The following is a 21,930-nucleotide window of genomic DNA, read 5'->3' as shown; positions in this document are numbered from 1 at the left end:
AATTCAATTATGAACTTTTGGTGCCAGTGGCTTCCTTTCTCAGTGTCCATGTGCTCAAGGAATACCACACTCAAAACACTATTTAGTATTTTGTTAAATTGTGCGTGTCAGTGTTTTGCATGTGACAAATGAACAAAATACTAAAATATAGTTTTTGAGTATAGTGTATTCCTTTAAACAGCCTCCATTATATCCTGTTATTGTTCTTTTTCTTTAGTATGTAGCACCAGGGAATCAGTAGCCACTGTGTATTGTTCTAAAGTTAGTCATCCTTAGCATCAAGCTAGACAATTACCATCTTCCACAGTCTCTCCACAGAATATGCCCTTGGAGTTTTTGTTCAGTAAGACAAACAATGTTTATTGCCAGAGAAAAGGGGCATACATATACAGTTCGTTGTTTGAGAGCCTAAATAAGCATTAGTGTTAGCACATACTGTTCTCTTTAGGGCTTAAGTGTCCTACACAACAGTGCACTATGCAGCCATGGAAATGTATTTCCGCACCAATGATTACTGAATTATTACTTTTTAAAGAGGAGATGTCTACTTTTAGAAATTGAAATGGAAACTGCTATTATTATTTGCCATTATTTTATACTGGTGGATTTCTGCACCAATTTATAACAGTGTTACTACTGGTATCTACCCTACAGTGTGCCAGTGTCTCATTACTGTGAAAAAAATACTCCTCCGCTCTTCAAATTCTCCCCCTTACAAAAATATTCAGTCTGACGGATGTGCTCTTGATTGGATACACAGTCTCGATGTGTGGAAAAGTAAAGTGCCTCCATATTTCAAGAGACCGCAGTATAGGAGAGGACAATAACAAAGATGTAGAGTTGAACAACATGTCATCCATAAATTAAAAAAAACATAATCTGCTGTCAAAATGGTGCCCATTCAGGTTTTCAACCTCCGCTTTGGCTACCTCAATATACACTTGCTGGTGCACAATGATATTATATGATGTAACTGCTACGACTGCTTGTGTAGGTTCAGAGGTGAAGAACATCAAAATTATATTATTTAGAAATAATACAGTGCACATAATTCATACACACTGACCCACAGCTCCAGACTAACATTTTCCCCTGGTGGCACTGGTGCCCCTAACTGCTTCAGCTGATGGCACCAGCCCATGATCTGGTGATACACACTCCCCCCAAAATGTGCAGGGTCACACAATAAAATACATTTCAGTCATCATTTTATAAAGTCATTCATAATGCTTTATTAAGAAGTGCAATAGACTACTGAAATGGTATTCAATAAACAAGTTGTTACTTCTAACATGTCCAAGCAGGATTGCATGATTGAAAATATTTTGATACGCAACCTAATCCAGTGAGTTGACAATTCGGCTATTTTTGTTATATTTTATTGTCAAAATAGGGCTCCAGAATTTCCAGAATTTTTTTGTTAAATAGAGATGAATTTGGCTTAATCATTATGTGCACTAAAATTATATATAGGCCTAATTCAATTGGTGCTATTTTACCACCTGAGGAAGTGGAAACGCCAAAACATGTTAGCTAGATCGCTAACTCGAAATATAACACCTACTGCTAGTAGCCATGTATTAATCTAACAGTAAATGTAATGTCCTAAAAAAAACTCTGCAATGAGGTTTACTGTACTTGCGATGGCCGATGCAAAACTTCTCTCTCTCCGTATTTCAAAGCCATATCAGATATCTTGATTTAAAAAACAGTGTGCTTTGAGCTCAATAATGATCGTTGAGAAATAAAAAAAATATACCTACAGAAAGATGAGACTAGTTACTTCCAAAGTTTTGTTTGTGAAATGTTATACAATCACGAGGGGGGAGAAAGAGTGAGAGACTCACTCATTACAGCAGCCGGTCCCAGCGAAACAGGCAGGCACAGCGGCAGGGCAGACACTTTTATTACAGGAATCATGAGGATAATGCACTTTACTCTTTAACAAATTCATTGGTTTTATCCGCCCCAAAAAATAGAACGCTTTGATTGAGGCGACCAGGTAGAATGTGCAGCTCGCACCAGTGCGACCAATTAAACATTTCACTCGCACAGCCAAGTCAAAGGGTCGCAAAATTTGAATAATAGACGCTTACAGAAGGCATTTTTGAATGAGATAAAGCTATGTTGTGGAATGGATAGGTCCAACAACAGACTGCTACTTCAATACATGGCTTGAAGGGCAAATCATTAGGATATAAATCTTTACAACCAGAACACAACATAACCCCATAAAAAACAAGTCTCCTTTGAAATACAGTACTTGCTAGTGACATTAGGGGCAAGAGTTCCAAATGGGTGGATCACATCAACTGTTTGATAGAAACTGAACTTCGGTATGGCTTTTTTTAAGGGAATAAATTAATAATAAAATCAAATCTATAAATATAGATATTTAAAAGAAAATGTTGGGACCGTAACAATATCCTCTCTCCAGCTCTTAAGCAGAGAGTATTGATGGGTTAGTTTTGGAAGCAGGCCACATGTCAGTGTGTGTGTGTGTGTTTGTATCAGGTGGGTGGTGGGCCATTGGTGTAGCGCAGCATGGGGTAGAAAGAGCGGGCAAAGTTGTTGGACAGTGTGCAGCTGTGGTCGTTCTCAGCCAGGGGCACCAGGCAGGCCAGCACAAGGACCAGGAGGAGGAGGAGGTGTAGGGGGAAGGCAGCCCGCAGCACGCGGTAGAAGAAGGAGCGAGGTGGGGTTGGGTCCCTCTTCTCCCCCCTGGAGGTCCAAGACAAGGGACGAAGAATGGTACTTAGGCAAATCATCAGTCAAAACATACAGGCATCCTCCACAGACCTCCTCCATAGACTTCCATAGACCATAACAACTGCTCCGGGGTGAAGTTTTCCCCAGGTACATATCTAGGATCAGTTTCCCCTTAACCAATCTTAACCATAACTATTAGTATGGGAAATGCAAATCTGACCCAAGATCAGTGTCTAGGGTCAACTTCAGCCTCCACCATAAAAAGTATTGAGAGACCACTAGTGGGGCTAAACTGATTTAACAATTTTATATCATTACATCAAGGCAGGAATTAATTCAAAGGCACGTTGCAGCACTGCCCATAACGCTTGAGCCGACATCCATTAATTGGATTTCTGAACATCGGGGGAAAGAGCCTTTTAAAGGCACATTGTCGGTAGTGCAGTGTGCAGCTCTGCAGTGCGCCTTCGATTAGATACCGGCCCAAGTGTCAATTTCAATGTTTCATATTTTCTGTTATATACTGTATATTCTATTTTCACTGCGTGATTATCCATTGTAATAAAGCATTTTTAACTGAAGTGATTTTAAGAAGTTTAAACTCTCTGGTCCGTACCTTCTGCCAGCTGAGGTTGGTGTGGTACTGGTACCCTCCTCTTGACTGGCATTAGACGGGGACTGGCTGCCCTCCGCCCGCCCTCTGGCCTTATTTTCAACTGCAGCTCGAGCCACAGCCGGACCCGCAGATAGAGTCCCACAGTCCTGCAGCAAGGGCAGTAAACATGTCAGGTGGTTCATTTGAATGGTTAGAAAATTAAATAAAAGTCTCACACTCCTGGCTCCGATGCAATACAGTTCATAAATACCAACGTTTCGACAGCTAAGCTGCCTTAATCAGGGTTTCATTGGGCTCATTTGGATGGAGAATGGTGCCAGCTACACGGTCGTGTTCATTAGGCACCAAATGTAAGAAAGCAGACTGAAACTGGGGACTACCTGGATTTGTCTATTAGGAAACACTCATTTTCGTTTTCCGTTGCAAAATTCCCCTTAAATCTATTTCCATTGTGTGCCCTAATGAACATGACTCTGGAACGTGGGTTTTGTGGTATGTAATGTAAAACTTGAAGTAGTGTCAAATTTGTTTTAAGACATCTTTGCAGTGTAAACCGAAAATGTGCATTTCTTACTGGACAAGTCCACGTAGACTCCCCGTTTCAGTCTGTTTTCTTATGTTTCTTCTAAATGTGTTTTCAGTTCTGTCTGGTTAACAATGTTCTTTGTGCATTTCTAGAACATTGTCAATATGTTGTTTCTCAATACGTTCCTGGGGCACCAGAAGGGGCATAGTTTTGTTCTAGCCAAGCACTAACACACCCGGTCCAACAAATCAATGGCTTGGTGATTGTTGGGCTAGAACAAAAATGTGCACCACCTTGTGGAGGTCCCTGGTGATTGCGATTGAGAAATCCTCTCGGTCTAATGCTTCGGACACATTGGAGCGCATTGTTGGGGTCAATTCAATTTCAAGTCATTCAAATCAGGAACGTAAACCGACAAAGAAGGCTAATTGGAATCATGATTTCAGTTTACTTCCTGAGCTGTCTATATTGGAATGGAATCAACCACAAACCCTAGCAAAGTTTGTGGGGCAGGTTTAAGGTCAATTCGATTGAAGTTAGTCAATTGAGGAAGTAAACAAAGTCCAATTCAATCATTGAAAAAAAATATTTTATTTAAATGTTCTCAATAAACCAAAAAGGAGAAGCTATTTATTTAAGAAGTGTTTTCAATTTTACATTCAAATCACTTGGTGTGGGGTCTCCTTACCAGGCGCTCCTGCACGACGCTGAGGTCGTGGGCCACCTGGCGGAGCAGCGTCCGCAGTTTGTTGGCCGTCACGTGGAGCTTCTCCCGAGCCTCTACGCTCTCCTCCCCCCCCCCCTCCTCCGCTGGCTGCAGCTGACTCCACAGCCCCTGGAGCGAGCTCACCTGGCTCTGTCTCGCCCGCAACTCCTTCTGCAGGCCCTGGAAAAGAGGGCACACACACACACACAGATGCAGACAGAAGACAGACAGACAAACAGAGAGAGCGATACAGACACACACACACACGACACACACATCAGTCGAAGGGGAGCTTCTGAACCCGTGGAAAAGTATAAATGTAAAAAAAATCTAATTGGCCATACCAATGATAAGGGAATGTGCTACATTTACACTGAGTATACCAAACATTAATATTGAGTTGCAACCCCACACCCTTTTTTCCCCTCAGAACAGCCTCAATTCATTGGGGCATGGACTCTACAAGGTGTTGAAAGCGTTCCACAGGGATGCTGGCCCATGTTGACTCCAATGCTTCCCACAGTTGTGTCAAGTTGGCTGAATGTCCTTTGGGTGGTGGACCATTCTTGATACACATGGGAAACTGTTGAGCGTGAAAAACCCAGCAGCATTGCAGTTCTTGACACAAATCGGTACGCCTGGCACCTACTACCATATCCCGTTCAAAGGCACTGAAATGTTTTGTCTTGCCCATTCACCCTCTGAATGGCACACATACACAATCCAGGTTTCAAATGTGTCAAGGCTTAAAAATCCTTCTTTAACCTGTCTCGTCCCCTTCATATACCCTGATTGCAGTGGATTTAACAAGTGACATTAATAAGGGATCCTAGCTTTCAACTGGTTTAGTCATTTAGCAGATGCTCTTATTCAGAGTGACTTACAGGAGTAATTAGGGTTAAGTGCCTTGCTCAAGGCATATCAACAGAGCCTTGGCGGCTCGGGGATTCAAACCAGAAACTTTGCAGTTACTGGTCCAATGCTCTAACCACTAGGCTACCTGCCGCCCAAGCCTCCCACCTGCTCAGTCTACTTAGCCTACTCAGTGTATATTGCACTGTCCGTCAGAACTTTCCATTTCCCCCTTCGCTCTCCCAAGTCATGTGTACTCCCTCCCTTTTTCACCCTCTCTCTCCATAATTTCTCCCTCATTAAGTTCCCCTTACTCTCTCACCCAAACCATCATCATCCCCTCTTTCTCTCCTCTACCACCCCACACCCCCTTTCTCTTCCATCTCCCTCCTCCCCCCTTATCCATCCTCCATGTTCTCCCTCCCTCTCCCACTTTCCCTCTCCCTCCCTCTCCCCTTTCCCCTGTCCCTTCCTCTCCCCCTTCCCCTTTCCCTCTCCCCCTTCCCCTTCCCCTCTCCCTCCCTCTTTCCCTCTCCCTCTTCCCCTCTCCCTCCCTCTCCCCCTTCCCTCTTCCCCTTCCCCTCTCCCTCCTTCTCTTCCCCTCTCCCCCTTCCCCTCTCCCTCCCTCTCCCTCTTCCCTCTCCCTCCCTCTCCCCTCCCTCCCTCTCCCTTCCCCTCTCCCCTTCTCCTCTCCCCTTCCCCTCTCCCTCCTTCTCTTCCCCTCTCCCCTTTCCCCTACCCCTCTCCCTCTTCCCCTCTCCCCCTCCCTCTTCCCCTTCCCTTCTCCCCCTTCCCCTCTCCCCCTCCCTCTTCCCCTTCCCTTCTCCCTTCCCTCTCCCTCTCCCCTTCCCCTCTCCCCCTTCCCCTCTCCCTCTCCCCTTCCCTTCTCCCCCTTCCCCTTCCCCCCTCTCCCTCTCTCCCCCTTCCCTCCCTCTCCCCTTCCCCTCTCCCTCTTCCCCTCTCCCTCTCCCTCTCCCCCTTCCCCTCTCCCTCTCCCTTCCCCTCTCCCTCTCCCTCTCCCTCTCCCCCCTTCCCCTCTCCCTCTCTCCCCCTTCCCCTCCCTCTCCCCCTTCCCTCTCCCTCTCCCTCTCCCCTTCCCCCTTCCCTCTCCCTCTCCCTCTCCCCCTAACCCCTCCCCCTCCCCCCCTTCCCCTTCCCCTTCCCCTTCCCCTTCCCCCCCCCTTCCCCTCCCTTTCTCTCACAGTGAGTGTGTTGCGGTGTTCCCACAGCGTGCCTGTCGATGTGTCCGGGTGGTGGATGTCGACGGTGTAACGCCTGCTCTCAGCGTGGGCCAGCCACAGCAGCAGGGAGTGCAGCGTCTCGTGGAACTCCTGTCGTGGGTCAGAGGAGAAAGGGCAAAGGTCAGGGACCTCAGGTCAGTGCATAGTAAGTAAGCCTTGGACAACTAATCCTGTCCGAGCCAGAACCGCCCATAGGGGCATGAGCCTATCTCTTGATTCTGTATTGTGAGGCAGCTTGATGTACAAGTACACCCCATGGACAGGATGCTAGGTCAGCGCATTGGACGTCATAATAATGTCATTTTCTGCAGAGCCACTCAAGAGACGTCAGATTACCTTACAACCAGGTAAGGATCTATTTGTCTGGTCGCTAAAAAGACATCCCAAAAATATCATTTTCCAATCAGCATACAACCCAACCATGACATCAAAGAAGACGTCAGAATGACTTACTTCATTGCTACCAGTTTTACCAGCTGGGCAGGTAAAAAAAAATGGTTGGACATTTTTCTTCTGGCCCAGCACAAGCATGCCTGATGAAGGGCAAGGATTGTTGAATCAGGTGTGCTTTTGCTGGGCTAGAACAAATATGCGCAACCTTGAGGCGGTATACCCCCAGGAACCGAAATTGAGAAACACTGTGCTCCCAGTTTGCAAAACCGGTTGAATTACATATTTTCTAGGCAAAACTGGTTGACAAGATGTCATTTCAAACAGTTTTTCCCACTGTCCTGTAACTGTACAGTAACTGACCTGACAGCGCATGACAGTGGTACGCAGACTGTCCTGCCACTCCTCCAGACCAGTGCAGGCCAGCATCCAGCCCTGGTTCATACTAGCCAGGCCCTCCCCTAGCTCCCGGGCCTCCGGACCATCACACCCCCGCAACTCGCGACCGCCCATGTTAAGCGACAGCATGACGGCCTTGTAGTGAGCAAAGACCTTCTGCATCTCCTAGAGTAAGAGAGTGAGAGTGCGTGTGAGAGAGCAAGGTATAGTGTAGAGAATCATTGTACCATCTAAACCAAAAATATTGTATTTTCAGCTTTGAAGCTGGTGTACAAAATCAAAAGTATTATAGTTAATTTCCTTACCTTGAATGGAAAAGACAAGCAATGTATGGTGTCCATATTCGAAAAGCTTCAGTCTCAGCAGTCCTAAAATGGACACCGTAGTACAGTATAATATTCAGCAGGCTTACCTTGAGTTGTTTGACCCTAGCCTCCATGTCTTGGATGCTGGTGGGGGTCTCGGGAACCTGCACTCTCTCCAGCTCCGGCATTACCTGCCCCAGCCAGGAAGTGATGTCATGCAGGTCAGAGGTCAGCTGGCAAGGCTCCCGCGGGCCAGACAGCAGGTCGCTCCTGGCCTGAGCCTGCAGCAGCTCCCAGCGCTCGATCACCCCTGAAAACACACGGGCATGCACACACACATTTGTAACATACATTTATTAGATTTTCGCAAATATTGTATGACGGCAGGTAAAAATGTTCACGTTTCCTCCCCCAATGTGTGTGTGTGCGTGTGCGCGCGGTACCTGATTGTTTGTCAGCGGTCGTCAGGCCAGTGAGGCCCTGTTCCTCGGGCTGCTCCTCATCATCCAGGATCAGGGAGACCCTCTTGACACTTTTGATGCTACCACTGCACTCTGACATCAGACGCACCTGCAACACAGACACACATTGTTACAGCATATAACACACACACCGACGCGCACGCATGCACACAACGGCGAGACGGCCTACAGAGAGGAGGTAGGCACTCTGATGGTGTGGTGCCAGATAAACAACCTCTCCCTCAATGTCAGCAAAACAAAGGAGCTGATTGTGGACTTTTGGAGGAACCAGGCTGGGCACGCCCCCATCCTCATCAACGGGGCCGCCGTGGAGACAGTCAAAAACGTCAAGTTCCTTGATGTACACATCTCCGAGGAGCTGAAATGGTCAAACCATGGTGAAGAAGGCACAACAGTGACTCTTCAACCTCAGGAGGCTGAAGAAATGATGTCTGTACCCGAGTGTCCTTGTTCGACAGGAGCAACATCAAGAGCATACTGTCGGGCTGCATCACAGCCTGGTATGGCAACTCCACCGCTGCTGACCGCAAGGCACTACAGAGGGTGGTATGCTCAGCAGAACGCACCAGTGGGTGCACACTGCCTCCCCCCCTCAACGGACAATTACCCTGCCCACACCCCAATGGACATTTATATTTATCATTGTCACAGTTCTAAACATGTATTATTGATATTACATTTTTTATTGTTTCATTCACACCTGCACTGTTGGAGCTCAGAGCTTAAGAATTTCACTACAATTTCACTGTGCATGTGACTAAATAAAAACATAGAATTGAATCTATTCACACACACAAACACTCCGTGTAGCCAGAGGAGGGCAGCAGAACAGATTTAGAAAGGAGTAAGGGGAAGTTGCGCCTTAATGCTAATCTTGGGTCAGTTTTGCATTTTCCCCACTAATAGGCATAGTTAGGATTGGGGAGGAGAAGCTGATCCTAGATCTGTAGGAGAAACTTCAGCCCGGAGCGACTTACGTAGCCTTGTTTGAAGGGAGTGCTGGTGTGTGTAGGTGAGGGGTCCAGGCCGTCGGGAGAGTCCAGGTGGAGGTACTTTCTGTCCAGGTCGCCTGGCGAGCGCCAGCTTGGAGATTCGGGTATGGCCATGGATCTGAGTGGAACTGAGAGGACCGCACACACAAACACACACACACAGGCATGCATGCACATGCACAGACACATGCATACGCAGGCACACAAACACACACACGCATGCGCACACACACACACACCACGTTAGAGCCTGAGTTTACATTGAAAACACAATAATGACCACATTTTCCCTGCAGGTCATTCTACTCCCACTGGGCACAGACGTCATTTCAACGACTAGTTTTGATTTATGTTTGGTTGAGTTGTCAATCAATGTGAATTCTGCGTGAAATCAACAAAAAATGTCACCAAATGCCACCGTCATTGGATTTAGGTTTAAAGTTGAGTTTAAAAAATACTTTTTGCCAATCCAATCAGTTTCCCATGTTGATTCAACATTATAAACATTGATTGTTTGACGTTGAAATGATGTGGAAACAACGTTGATTCAACCAGTTTTTGCCCAGTGGGCTTGCTCTGGTTACAAAGGAGCTTTTCTGCCACCCAAATAATAATGCCATACAAGTATAAATTAAGCAGTGAAAGAAACCCAAAAGCATATTATGTGTGTGCATCTTTATTCCCATGCAGTATTTCAGGTGGTAGACAGTAGCAAAGGGAGGTTATGGCACAGCAGTGGGGTGAACTAGTGTAGTTGGATATGGCAACCCAAACGGGAGTGGTTTCACTGTATCTGGCAACCCTAAGTGGATTTTACACTTAAAGCCTATTGCAGACAAGTCTCTTACTGAGGCGTAAGTAAAGGTAAGTAGCCTTGCCCGAGCCAGAACGGCCCATGGGGCAGGAACCTATCTTCTGTTTCTGTAGCGTGAGGTAGCTTGATGTACAAGTACATCCCCTGATTTAACCAATCACATGTTTTTATTGGCATACTAACTGTGATTGGTCCCTTGAAATGTATAAAAGACTCATTCTGTTTTACTTCTGTAAAAACCCTGACGAAGTCCAAAAGCCATAACGCATTGCTTCTACTTTTAGCAAAAAATATGCTTTTTTATTTAATTCCATTGTCCTCCAAGTGTTGCTGAATCACCTCTCTACTTCAAATACATCCCCTGGACAGGGCCTTACACCCAATCTATCTCCTTAAGGCCAGGCACCACACCCTAATAGGGATTTTTTCCCCTCTTAATCAGATCACAATCACCTTTTATCAGTTGAATAAAATACTTTTTTGTATGACTATTTTCTGAAATATATTATTACAATATGCAAATTAGGCGATATCTTATTAAATAGCGCATATTTGCATACCACGCAAATACATCTTTCTGGACACTGGATTAAGTCAGCCTAAATATTTTTGTTTCATTTTGTTAAAACACTCCAGGACCGGACTTGTCCAGAGCAGATTGTGGATAAATACTTTTTGAATCTTTCTATCTGTAAAATACTAAAGACATTTAAAGGCATTTTTCCAAATAAAATGTTATCTAGAATAAACCATTTACAGCATATCAACAATTCCCTCTGGGCAAGTCTGGAGAATGTATCTAAGGACAACCACACACAATTTGGTGAATGCAGATGCTTCTGAAACTGTGAAAAATGAATTGGTGTGTGGGAAGAGTCTGAGTTTCGGGGAATGGAAGTTGAAGACAAATACACTGAATTAAGACTACCAAACGCCAAAAGCCTATTTAGACCCAATCACCATCTCTTCAAAGTAAGTTACTAAATGTAGTCCAGTTTGTAACATTTTCTATGAAATGGACTTTGAAATGTGCAATTCAATATAAACAAGACAAATACCATAATGTGTGTGTTATTAGTTTAAGCACACTGTGTTTGTCTATTGTTGTGACTTAGATGAAGATCAGATCAAATTTTATGACCAGTTTATGCAGAAATCCAGGTAATTCCAAAGGGTTCACATACTTTTTCTTGCCACTGTATGTAAAAAAAAATTACGCTGAGCTAAGATGTAGCCTAGTTAAATTGTTAGTGAGCTTTAGTGCTTTTGTGAGCGGTGATCACACTTTAGTGTGAGGACTGCTTTAAGTCAGTGTACTTTAGCAGTTTTGCGTGAGGTTTGCGTGAGGTTATGTGGGGTTGCGTGAGGCATGCCCCAAGCCTGGCAGTGCCCGCTTGTATATAGCCACCCACTGGCATCGGCATGAAAGAGGAAGACCATAGTGGTGCCTACCAGAGGGACCAGCTCCCAGTGAGAGAGCCGTGGCTTTGACAAAGGCCTCTGGACTCTCTGTAACCTCCACCTCTGGAGAAGAGTAGAAGAGGGCCAAGTTGAGAGTGTGTGTGTGTGTGTGTGTGTGTGTGTGTGTGTGTGTGTGTGTGTGCGTGTGTGCATGCGTGACTGTCACTGTGGCTGTGTGTACATTAATATACTGTATCCATAAATACCACAGCATTGTTGAATACTAATTTCTGATTGTAAGACAGACACACACACACACTTCGTTGTCGTCAGAGAGGAAATATTAACACTGTATTTTACCTGACAGGGCACTGTAGTAGGTCCCCTCTTCCTTCTCAACCTCCTCCTCCTCCTCATCCTCGTGGGACGAAGATCCTCCTACGTCTCCCGTGTGGTCCCACTCCAGAGGGATGGAGTCACACACGCTCACGGGTGTCTCCCGGCCTGAACACTCCAGGGGAGGTGCCAACAGGTGGGTTGGTGTGGCAGGGGCGCTCCCCTGACTCTGGCTCCGCCCCAGCCAGGGACGGCCAATCAGCTCGCAGCTCCCTTCCAGGGGCTTGTCCCCGCCGAACAGCTCTGGTTCCTCCTTCAACACCTGGAGAAGAGAGGAGGAGAGGACAGGAGAGGAGATTGTCTCAGGTGCTAGTGGAAGCAGATCACCCTGCCATACACTTCCTGGCAGTAGGAGTACAACTCTTGTGTCTGTGTCTCTCTCTCTTTTTGTTTGTGTGTTTCTCTCTTTTTTGTGTGCGTGCCTGTACATCTGTGTGTGTGTGTTCACACATACTAACCGGTGGCTGCGTGAGGCGCTGGTGAAAGCGGACCACCCTGCCAAAAACCTCCTGACAGTAGGAGTGTAGCTCCTCTAGCTCGTCTTCGATGAGCGCGGCGTCCAGCGGGGAGCTCCTCTGGATCAGGCCCTCACCGAACACAATCAGGCCGTCGATGCGCTCCGTGTTCAGGGTGATCTCCCTCTGGAAGCCCTGGAGGGGAGAGGGTCAGTTTGGTATTTTCCCCACTAATAGTTATGGATGGGATTGGGGGAGGGAAAGCTGATCCTAGATCTGTACCTAGGGCCGGGAAACTTCACCCCGGAGCTAGAAAGGAGAGGGGAGTGTGAGAGTGTTTGGTTGACTGTGTGTATGAGTGACTGTGTCAAAGCTTGCCATGGATGTGTGTGTGACGTGTGTGCTGTCCTGCATCTGTGAATCTGAGTTCACATGTGCGAGCTTGTGTGCAAGACAGTGACTGTGAATGCACATTCCTCCATGTGTGTGTGTGCACTAGTGAATATGCGTTCCTGCACTTGTGCTTGTGTATCCCTCTGCCTACCCCACCTTCCCCCAATCCCACCCATTCCCCCTGCCCCCCTTACGTTGAGCTGCTTCATCTTGTGCTGCGTGTCCGTCTCAGAAAAGTGCTCCACGTTGGTGAGCTGCAGGTCCATCTCCGTCAGCCACACCAGCAGGCTCTCCCTGGTCCCCTCAAACTCCTCTCTCTGACCCGTAAAATGCTGCAGGGGGAAAGGGGAAAAGAGACAGTGAGTTTTTGTCTGTAGGAAAATAGTGCTCAATAGTGCGTGAACCTAGAGTCACATGGGGGGTGGAAAACAGTCACAGCTCTGGCTCTTGATGTAAAAAAACTTCATTTTTTAAAGAGTTAAGAATCATTGACGTTAAAAATAGGAAAAGCAATAAGTCGATGATATCTTAAGCTCGGACAGGTAGTAAGTCCGATGCATAAGCTAACTAAAGTAACAATGGCAATAGCAGTGTGCATATTTGTATTTTCTTCTTTTTTTTTTTTTATCCCAGCATTCCTTCCTTCTCACCTTTAGCCTGCGTAAGATGGCCGCCGTCCTCCTGTGCAGTGCATCCCAGCGGCGGTTGCCCTCGTGGACCATAACCTTGATGCGGCTGGCGCCGTCAGTGCGGTTCTCCCGGGCCAGCCGGCGGTACTGGTTGTTGACCAGCTCCAGCTGGGTCAGACGCTCCTGCACCTGCCTCTGGAAGCCCTGTGTAGGGTGGGGAGGGGAGGAGGGATTGAGGGAGGGAGGGAGATAATGAGGGAGGAAAAAAGGAAGGATGGAGGGAAGGAGGAGGGAGAGAGGGGGGTGAATAACATTGATTGATGAATATTGGGGAAAGGATATGATTCAACCAACCATTCAGTAACCGAGCCATTGGTTAGTTAATAGAATACAAATGAAAATCTCAGACAGTGTCTGTGTCACACTGACACCCTATTCCCTGCATATTACACTACTTTTGATCAGAGCATTGGGTAAAAGTAGTGCACTATGTAGGGAATAGGGTGCCATTTGGGAGGCAGAAGTGAACTTCACTGTCAGTTCCTATAGGATCCTGACCCCCAAAACTGACCTCAAACTTCTTGAGCTCCTCCTTGGCGACTGTGTACAGAACGTTGTCAGAGTTGGGGTTGGCTGCCGTGCATTCGGCCACCTTGAGCCAGTCCTCAAAGCGCGAGTAGTCATCCAGGAACTTACACCACAGCCTCCAAGTCTCCTCAATCCTATCATAGGGAAACATCAGTGTAGGGTAAAGTTGCCCCTAGATGCTAATCTTGGGTCAGTTTTGCATTTCCCCCACTAATGGGTAAAGGAAAGATTCACCCATTTTGAATGTTATATTGTTTGTGTGCATCTCTGAGCGATGTTCTATCAATTCCCTGGGTGATTTGAGGTTTTCATGTGTATCTGAGCTATTGCCGTTCGAGCTGGCAGAAATGTGTCAGGTATGACTAGCATTGCGATAAAGCCACTCTCACTACACTGGAAGTGTATACTGGCTAATGACATAACACGGGAGGTTGTCTTCTCTCGAATGAGCAATTGATTATATTTTTGCGATATTCCTACTTTGAGAAATGTGTAATTTAATAGAGGGTCCACCACATTACTGTCACGCTCTGGCTCCAGGACTCTGTATGTTGAGCCAGGGTGTGTTCGTTTATGTGTTCTGTTTCTAGGTTGGGTGTTCTAGGTTGTCATTTTCTGTGTTTGCCTGAGTGACTCCCAATCAGAGGCAACGAGTGTCAGCTGTTCGCTGGTTGTCTCTGATTGGGAGCCATATTTAATCTGTATGTTTTCCTTTGGGTGTTGTGGGTTTTTGTTCCGTTTCGGTATGTTTAACCGTTGGACTTCACGAGTCGTGTTTTGTTTTGTTCGTTACTTTAATTAAAATAAAGTCATGTTTGTATCACACGCTGCGCCTTGGTCCGCTTCCTGTAACGACGATCGTGACAGAAAAACCCACCAAGACCAGACCAAGCAGCGTGGCCAGGAGTCATCACTAGCAGATCTCCGTGGCAGCCTCGACTGGGTCAAGCCGAGTGAGGAGCAGAAAGGATGGACTTGGGAACAGTTGAGGAGGAACTTCGACTGGGTCAAGCCCATTGAGGAGCTGAAAGGCGGAGAGTGGAAGCAGAGGAGCGAGAGTTGGGCGAGAATTATAGAGGCCTGGCCCACGGGGAGGAGAGACCCCCAGAAAATTTTTAGGGGGGGGCTCACGACGTCGGGGCAGCAGGAGGCCGCGATAGAGCGGCCCAGCGGGTTGCCAGGGGAGGCCGCCAGGTTACGGGGGCCACTGGTCGAAGAGGGGATGGAAGGTGGAGAGGCACGGCGAGAGGTACTGGGGTGTGTTACCAGTCCGGTCCGGCCCGTTCCAGATCCCGATGTAGGGCAAGTGGTGTGTGTCCCCAGTACGGTCCGGTCCATTCCTGCTCTCCGCACCAAGCCTACGGTGTGCGTCGCCAGCCCAGCCCGGCCGATCCCTGCTCCACGCACCAAGCCCACGGTGTGCGTCGCCAGCCCGGTCCGGCCTGTTCCTGCCACTCGCACCAAACCTACGGTGCGCGTCGCCAGCCCGACCCGGCCGGTTCCTGCTACTCGCACCAAGCCAGGGGTGCGAGTCGTCAGCCTGGTCCGGCCCATTCCTGCTACTCGCACCAAGCCAGGGATGCGAGTCGTCAGCCTGGTGAGGCCCGTTCCGGCTCCACGCACCAAGCCAGGGGTGCGTATCGTCAGCCCGGTCCGGTCCGTTACTGCTCCACGCACCAGGCCAGGGGTGCGCATCGTCAGCCAGTTCCGGTCCGTTCCTGCCTCACGCGCCAAGCCAGGGGTGCGCGTCGTCAGTCCGGTGCCTGATCAGGTACCGGTCAGCTGCTCCACAACGGAGCTTAAGCAATCCGCTCCGTCGATGTCCAGTCCAGATCCAGCCAGCGGGGTCAGACCGGACCAGGGGCGCTACGGGGGGATTATGGAAGGGTGGTGGTCAAGCCCGGAGCCGGAGCCGCCTCCGAGAAGGAATGCCCACCCAGCCCTCCCCTGTTTGGGTTTTGTTGAGGTGCGGTCGCAGTCCGCGCCTTTAGGGGGGGGTACTGTCACGCTCTGGCTCCAGGACTCTGTATGTTGAGCCAGGGTGTGTTCGTTTATGTGTTCTGTTTCTAGGTTGGGTGTTCTAGGTTGTCATTTTCTGTGTTTGCCTGAGTGACTCCCAATCAGAGGCAACGAGTGTCAGCTGTTCGCTGGTTGTCTCTGATTGGGAGCCATATTTAATCTGTATGTTTTCCTTTGGGTGTTGTGGGTTTTTGTTCCGTTTCAGTATGTTTAACCGTTGGACTTCACGAGTCGTGTTTTGTTTTGTTCGTTACTTTAATTAAAATAAAGTCATGTTTGTATCACACGCTGCGCCTTGGTCCGCTTCCTGTAACGACGATCGTGACAATTCCTCCTATTTGTCTGCCTCTTCATTTACATTTACGTCATTTAGCAGACGCTCTTATCCAGAGCGACTTACAGTTAGTGAATACATATTTTTTTATACTGGCCCCCCGTGGGAATCGAACCCACAACCCTGGCGTTGCAAACGCCATGCTCTATCAGCTGAGCTACATCCCTGCCGGCCATTCCCTCCCCTACCCTGGACGACACTGGGCCAATTGTGCGCCGCCCATGAGTCTCCCGGTCGCGGCCGGCTGCGACAGAGCCTGGATTCGAACCAGGATCTCTAGTGGCACAGTTAGCACTGCGATGCAGTGCCTTAGACCACTGCGCCACTCAGGAGACAGTCCAGGGAGCACTGCATGATGCCGCTGCGAGGCACATCGATCTGCAGGTTGAACATGGTGAGATTGTAGACTCCTAAATTGATAGTGCAGTTTGTTTAAGCGATTTTATAGCTAACTAGCTACTTCACATGCTGATATTGACTTTAGTATTATTGTGTGTAGCTACGTTTGCTAGCTAGCCAGACAGAGCTGCCACAAATTTTCACAAATTTCCACAACAATTTTCACGTTGCTACCAACCTTATTATAATGACTAAATGAAATATATTGTTCTCACATATTAGTGTTATTTAACACTTTAAATTATAGGACTTAGTGGTTTTGGGTGGATATTTCCTTTAAGGTTAGGGTTAGGGGAGGGGATGCTGATCCTAATCCAAATGAAACTTCACTCTGGAGTGCAAAACATCCCCATCCATCACCATCCATCACCATCCATCACCATCCAAATGAACCCACAAACTTAATTCATCACTTTTGGTAACACTTTGTATAATGCATTATAAATACATTATATCTTTTGGTGGGGATTGATTGATTGTGTGTGTGTCTTACCTGAGCCTCCTCTCCAGGGACGTGGCACAGATGGCCCTCCAGCGCTGGTCTAGGCTGCGGGTGGTCTGCTGGATGGAGTCGTTCTCGCCGTCGCCGCCACCACACGCGTCCTGGTCGTGCAGCAGGATGTCGCACAGCGTCAAGACGGACACCACGCCCTCCGTGTGCTGCTCAATGTCCCTCTGCAGCTCCTGTGGACAGAAACATGGACAACCTTAGCGTAATGTGGACAGACAGACGGACAACGTTGGACAAAAATTGTGGACAAGGCTATTGACAAGGCTATGCATTGGATGGTGGTTTGTTCAATGGGGTAATATGTTTGTATCTATCGCCCTCTATTCACATAACTAAAATAAAATGAAATCAATGCAGATATGGTTATTTTAGCAGACAAAATCCAAAGGGAATTACAGTCTATATCTGAGTAATATATGGTTTTTTCCGTGGGGAAATCTGGGATGTGCATATTACACCTTTGTGTAACCCACCTTTTTCAATCTGTATTTATTTAGGTAAGTCGGTTCATAATAATCGCTATGATAATCTGGGTTGTGTTCACTGGAAAACGATTCAAAGCGTTAAACAGGTACTCCCTCCCTGTTCATTTGGTGCCTAATGAACAGGACCCTGGCACCCACCTGCTCCGGGGTGAAGTTTCCCCTAGGTACAGATCTAAACTCATTTTCCCCTCCTTCAACCCTAACCTTAACTATTAGTGGGGAAAATGCTAAACTGACCCAAGATCAGCGTCTAGGGGCAACTTCACCCTACTCCCACCCACCTGCTGTTGGGCGAGCCGTCTCTGGATCTCCTCATGGTGACACACGTTGTAGGTGACGGGCCTGGCCAGCTGGGCCTCGATGCGGGACAGCCATGATCGCAGGTTGCTCATGTTCTTGTCCAGCTGCTGCACCGTAACCAGGGTCTCCTTCAGCTTCCTCACCCTGCACCCACACCCACACCCACACCCACACACACCCGTCCACACACACACACACACACAGGGAAGAGAGTCAGAGCAATGCTACATATCTGATAACTAACTACACCCAACATGTCTACTTTCGATTGTTTGATTGAGTCTTTCTGGAGTGCCAGGTGGACAGGGTTTGTACTTTTGGAACCATTCCATTGTTTTATTGTGCCAGGCAAGCTCTATCAAGCGCACCTAAAGTATTTGAAAGAAAACAAATACTATTTGAACCCATTTAGATTGGATATTATCAACACACAGAGACACACACACAGAGACACACATACGCATACACACACTACACTAAGAAGTTGAATTAACAAGCATTCTAAACTAAGATAAATTGAGCCCTTTAATCAAGAATACAACCAGTATTCAACCTCAGCTACCATTTAAGTTCATGAAGTGTTTATTCTTCACAAGTGCCCACTATTTAGTTTAGTTTATTAGGATCCTCATTAGCTACTGCACATGCAGCAGCTACTCATCCTGGGGTCCACATAAAACGTACAAATACATGACAAAGTACAGAACAGTAATAGACAAGAACAACAGAAGATATTACATTACTTAAAAAAAAAAAAAAAAAAAAGAGTTATATATAGGAAAGACACCAAGAGACAACAAAATACTATTTACACACACTATTCATACACTGCCCTCAGAACAGCCTCAATTCGTCGGGGCATTGACTCTACAAGGTGTCGAAAGCATTCCACAAGGTAACTGGCCCATGTCAACTCCAATGCTTCCCACAGTTGTGTCAAGTTGGCTGGATTGCCTTTGGGTGGTGGACCATTCTTGATTCACACGGGAAACTGTTGAGCGTGAAAAAAAGGCAACTGCCCTGAGGGATACCACTGTGTACATATCTGATGTTAGAGAAGTACATATCTGATGTTAGAGAAGCTTCCATTGAACTCTCTGAGTTCTATAGAATAAGTAACTCTCCAACCATGTGATGGAAGGTGATTTAAAGCCATAACAAGCAAGTTTTTTCAATAACAAATGATGATCAATTTACATCAAAGGCTGCACTGAAATCTAACAATACAGCTCCAACTATCATCTTATTATCTAAACTAAGACTTTTTGTGGTTGGAATTGCAGTATGTAGCGATTTAGACGTGAGCTGGCAACTTTTGACAGACTGGTTTCATCTGGACAAGCAAAAAGCAGTTACTTAGCAAAGGGATACCAAGTGTTCTATGGAGAAAAAAATGATAGTTCCAATATTTGCATAATCAATGTGATTGGAGGATAGCTGTGAGGGTGAGCGAATCAGGATCAAATCCTCCATTCTCATCGAGATCATTAATGACAGAATGTTCATATTTGAAGATGGCAGAAAGGCCAGTCTCTTTGGCACATGACATGGAGTACAGGGAGTGGATTAGCTAAAAAGACTGGTACCCAGGCTACTATTACCCTGCACCCCCCACTTTTTTTCCCAGGTGTCCCCTGGCTCTTCAAAGGTCACCATGGCAACTGGGCAACACAGAACACAGAACATAGAAAATGTTGCCATGACTACATTTGGTTACAAAAATCTGCTCTTTAGAGAAAAAGAAGCCTAAGTGTGTGCAGGTTGGATCCTTCTGCTAACCCCCTGGTAGCACTCCATACTGTCTTCTACATGAGGGAAGAGGGAGAGTTTTCTCTATAGTGAAAGTGTGTGTGTGTGTGTGTGTGTTTGTGTGTGTGTGTGTGTGTCTGTGTCTGTGTGTGTGTGTGTGTGTGTGTGTGTGTGTGTGTGTGTGTGTGTGTGTGTGTGTGTGTGTGTGTGTGTGTGTGTGTGTGTGGTGTAGGCCAACCGAACAGCAGGTAGGTACATGACTGTGTGTGTCTGTCTCTCTCTGTCTGTGTGTGTGGACGTGTTTAACTATTCTTGTGGGGACCAGAAGTCCCCACAAGAATAGTAAACAAACAAACATTTGACCAACTGGGGACATTTTGTTAGTCCCCATGAGGTCAAATGCTATTTCTAGGGGGTTTAGGGTTAAGGTTAGAATTAGTGATAGGGTTAGAATTACGTAAAGGGTTAGGGTTAGGAGCTAGGGTTAGTTTTAGGGTTAGAGTTAGGAGCTAGGGTTAGGTTTAGGGTTAGGGTTAGGGTTAGGTTTTTGGGTTAAGGTCAGGTTTAGGGTTAGGGGTTAGGGAAAATATAATTTTGAATGGGACTGAATTGTGTGTCCCCACAAGGTTAGCTGTACAAGACTGTGTGTGTGTGTGCGTGCATGTGTGCCTGCATGTGTGTATGTGCATGCATGTGTGTAAGTGTTTGTGTGTAAGTGTTTGTGTGTATGTGTATCATGTGTGCCACTTATCTTTGCTTTAAGAGAAAGGCAATACTCAGTATCTCATAAATTAACTAACAAAAAAGTTAAATCTATAATGTTGCTTTCTCATTCCATATATAGCAGCTAATACTCCTAAATACTACATAAATGCTACATATATACTAAATCAGGGCTCCAGATTTGTTTTTGTTTTTTGCAGCATCACACAATAGAATATATTTTGTAATCATTTTATAAAGTCATTCACAATGCTTTATTAAGAAGTGCAATAGACTACTGAGATGGTATTCAATAAATAAGTTCAAGCAGGAATGCATGATTAAAAATATTTTGATATGCAACCTAATCCAGTGATACTCATGAATTTTGCGTTGACAATTAGGCTATTTTTGTTATATTTTACTGGTAAAATAGGGATCCAGAATTTTCAGATTTCTTTGTTCAATAGAGATACATGCCTTCATCTTTATGTGCACTAATATTATTTATACAACGGGTGGGTCTAATTCTGAAAGCTGATTGGTTAAAACCACATTCCAGCCGGTGTCTATTCCACAAGTTACCACCGGCTAAATCTATGACGTTAAAATGCCTATTTACTCTGTTCCATCTGACTGCGCAATCCACTCTCATCAACCCAGCCAGGCATTTTATAAACTTGATCTCCACTATAAAAAGCATCTAGACATTATCTCACATTTCTTTTAGACTAACATATTAGTTTTCAACAGCGGAGATTTGTATAAACCTTGCTGTCTGTCTCTCCGACATTTGGAACATTGTTTTAATATTCAAATTCGATCTCCAGCTGTCCCATAGTAATGAACGTGTCGGGATGAGACAGACAGGCAGGCAGCTTTTCTCAGCCAGTCGAAATCATGAATCACCATAATTTTTATGGATATTTACAAAAAACTATCAATAGAAAACAGGTAAAAAGAAACGAAGTGCAGCTAGTTTGCTGTCTTTCCAGCTTCAGTTTGAAGTGATTGTGTTAGCTGTGTTGTTTGCTAGCTCCTCTGAACAACAGTGTCCTGACGAGAGAGCAAATGTTCTATGCCAGGCGAAATCGCGCCTCATTAGTTCATTGTTATGGATGTATCCAAATAGATGTCACTAGAATGCAGCTACATTTCTGTTATTCTAGCTGCACTGTTTGACGTGACTGTATGTTAGCGGTAGTTGGCTAGCTAGCAAGCAAGGGATAAGAATGTTACCAGCCAGTATGGCAATGGAACATATAGAACGAACGAAAGACTGAACGACTGGGTCACGTCTCTGGCAACTGAACCGATAGAATGAACGACCAGCCAGCTTGGGTAGCAACCCTAGATTTGTGTCGGGACGATATCTTGTGGAAGGATTAAATAGTATGAATAAATTCATCAAAATAATGTTTGTAATGAAGATATGTCAATCATATTTGAATATGTTGGTAACCTGTTGTATAAAAGTGATAATGCCCTTGAAGCCGGTGTTTGGAGGATATATTGGCATGGTTTGCCGGCCCTCGAC

At 46.2% G+C, this 21,930-nt stretch overlaps 1 protein-coding gene across 2 annotated transcripts in view; it reads right to left on the bottom strand.

Moving 5' to 3' along the window:
• Positions 1-1,179: 1,179 nt before the first annotated feature.
• The window catches only part of LOC121552132 (nesprin-2-like), a 236,291-nt gene continuing 215,540 nt past the window's right edge, over positions 1,180-21,930 (bottom strand). For both annotated transcript variants that reach the window (XM_045211261.1, XM_045211262.1), the window contains 16 exons: positions 17,924-18,086; positions 17,140-17,330; positions 13,878-14,028; positions 13,328-13,510; positions 12,872-13,009; positions 12,288-12,479; positions 11,794-12,091; positions 11,485-11,556; positions 9,204-9,346; positions 8,188-8,314; positions 7,852-8,054; positions 7,404-7,604; positions 6,612-6,740; positions 4,540-4,737; positions 3,326-3,471; positions 1,180-2,721 (listed from right to left, as the gene is read on the bottom strand). In XM_045211261.1, coding sequence (XP_045067196.1) covers positions 2,511-2,721; positions 3,326-3,471; positions 4,540-4,737; positions 6,612-6,740; positions 7,404-7,604; positions 7,852-8,054; positions 8,188-8,314; positions 9,204-9,346; positions 11,485-11,556; positions 11,794-12,091; positions 12,288-12,479; positions 12,872-13,009; positions 13,328-13,510; positions 13,878-14,028; positions 17,140-17,330; positions 17,924-18,086 — 2,746 coding nt within the window. In that variant the 3' untranslated portion in view covers positions 1,180-2,510. The remainder of the gene's footprint in view (positions 2,722-3,325; positions 3,472-4,539; positions 4,738-6,611; positions 6,741-7,403; positions 7,605-7,851; positions 8,055-8,187; positions 8,315-9,203; positions 9,347-11,484; positions 11,557-11,793; positions 12,092-12,287; positions 12,480-12,871; positions 13,010-13,327; positions 13,511-13,877; positions 14,029-17,139; positions 17,331-17,923; positions 18,087-21,930) is intronic.

The sequence above is a fragment of the Coregonus clupeaformis genome, chromosome 36, assembly GCF_020615455.1.
Source record: "Coregonus clupeaformis isolate EN_2021a chromosome 36, ASM2061545v1, whole genome shotgun sequence".
NCBI lineage: Eukaryota > Metazoa > Chordata > Actinopteri > Salmoniformes > Salmonidae > Coregonus > Coregonus clupeaformis.
This window is presented reverse-complemented; position numbering and strand designations above follow the sequence as displayed.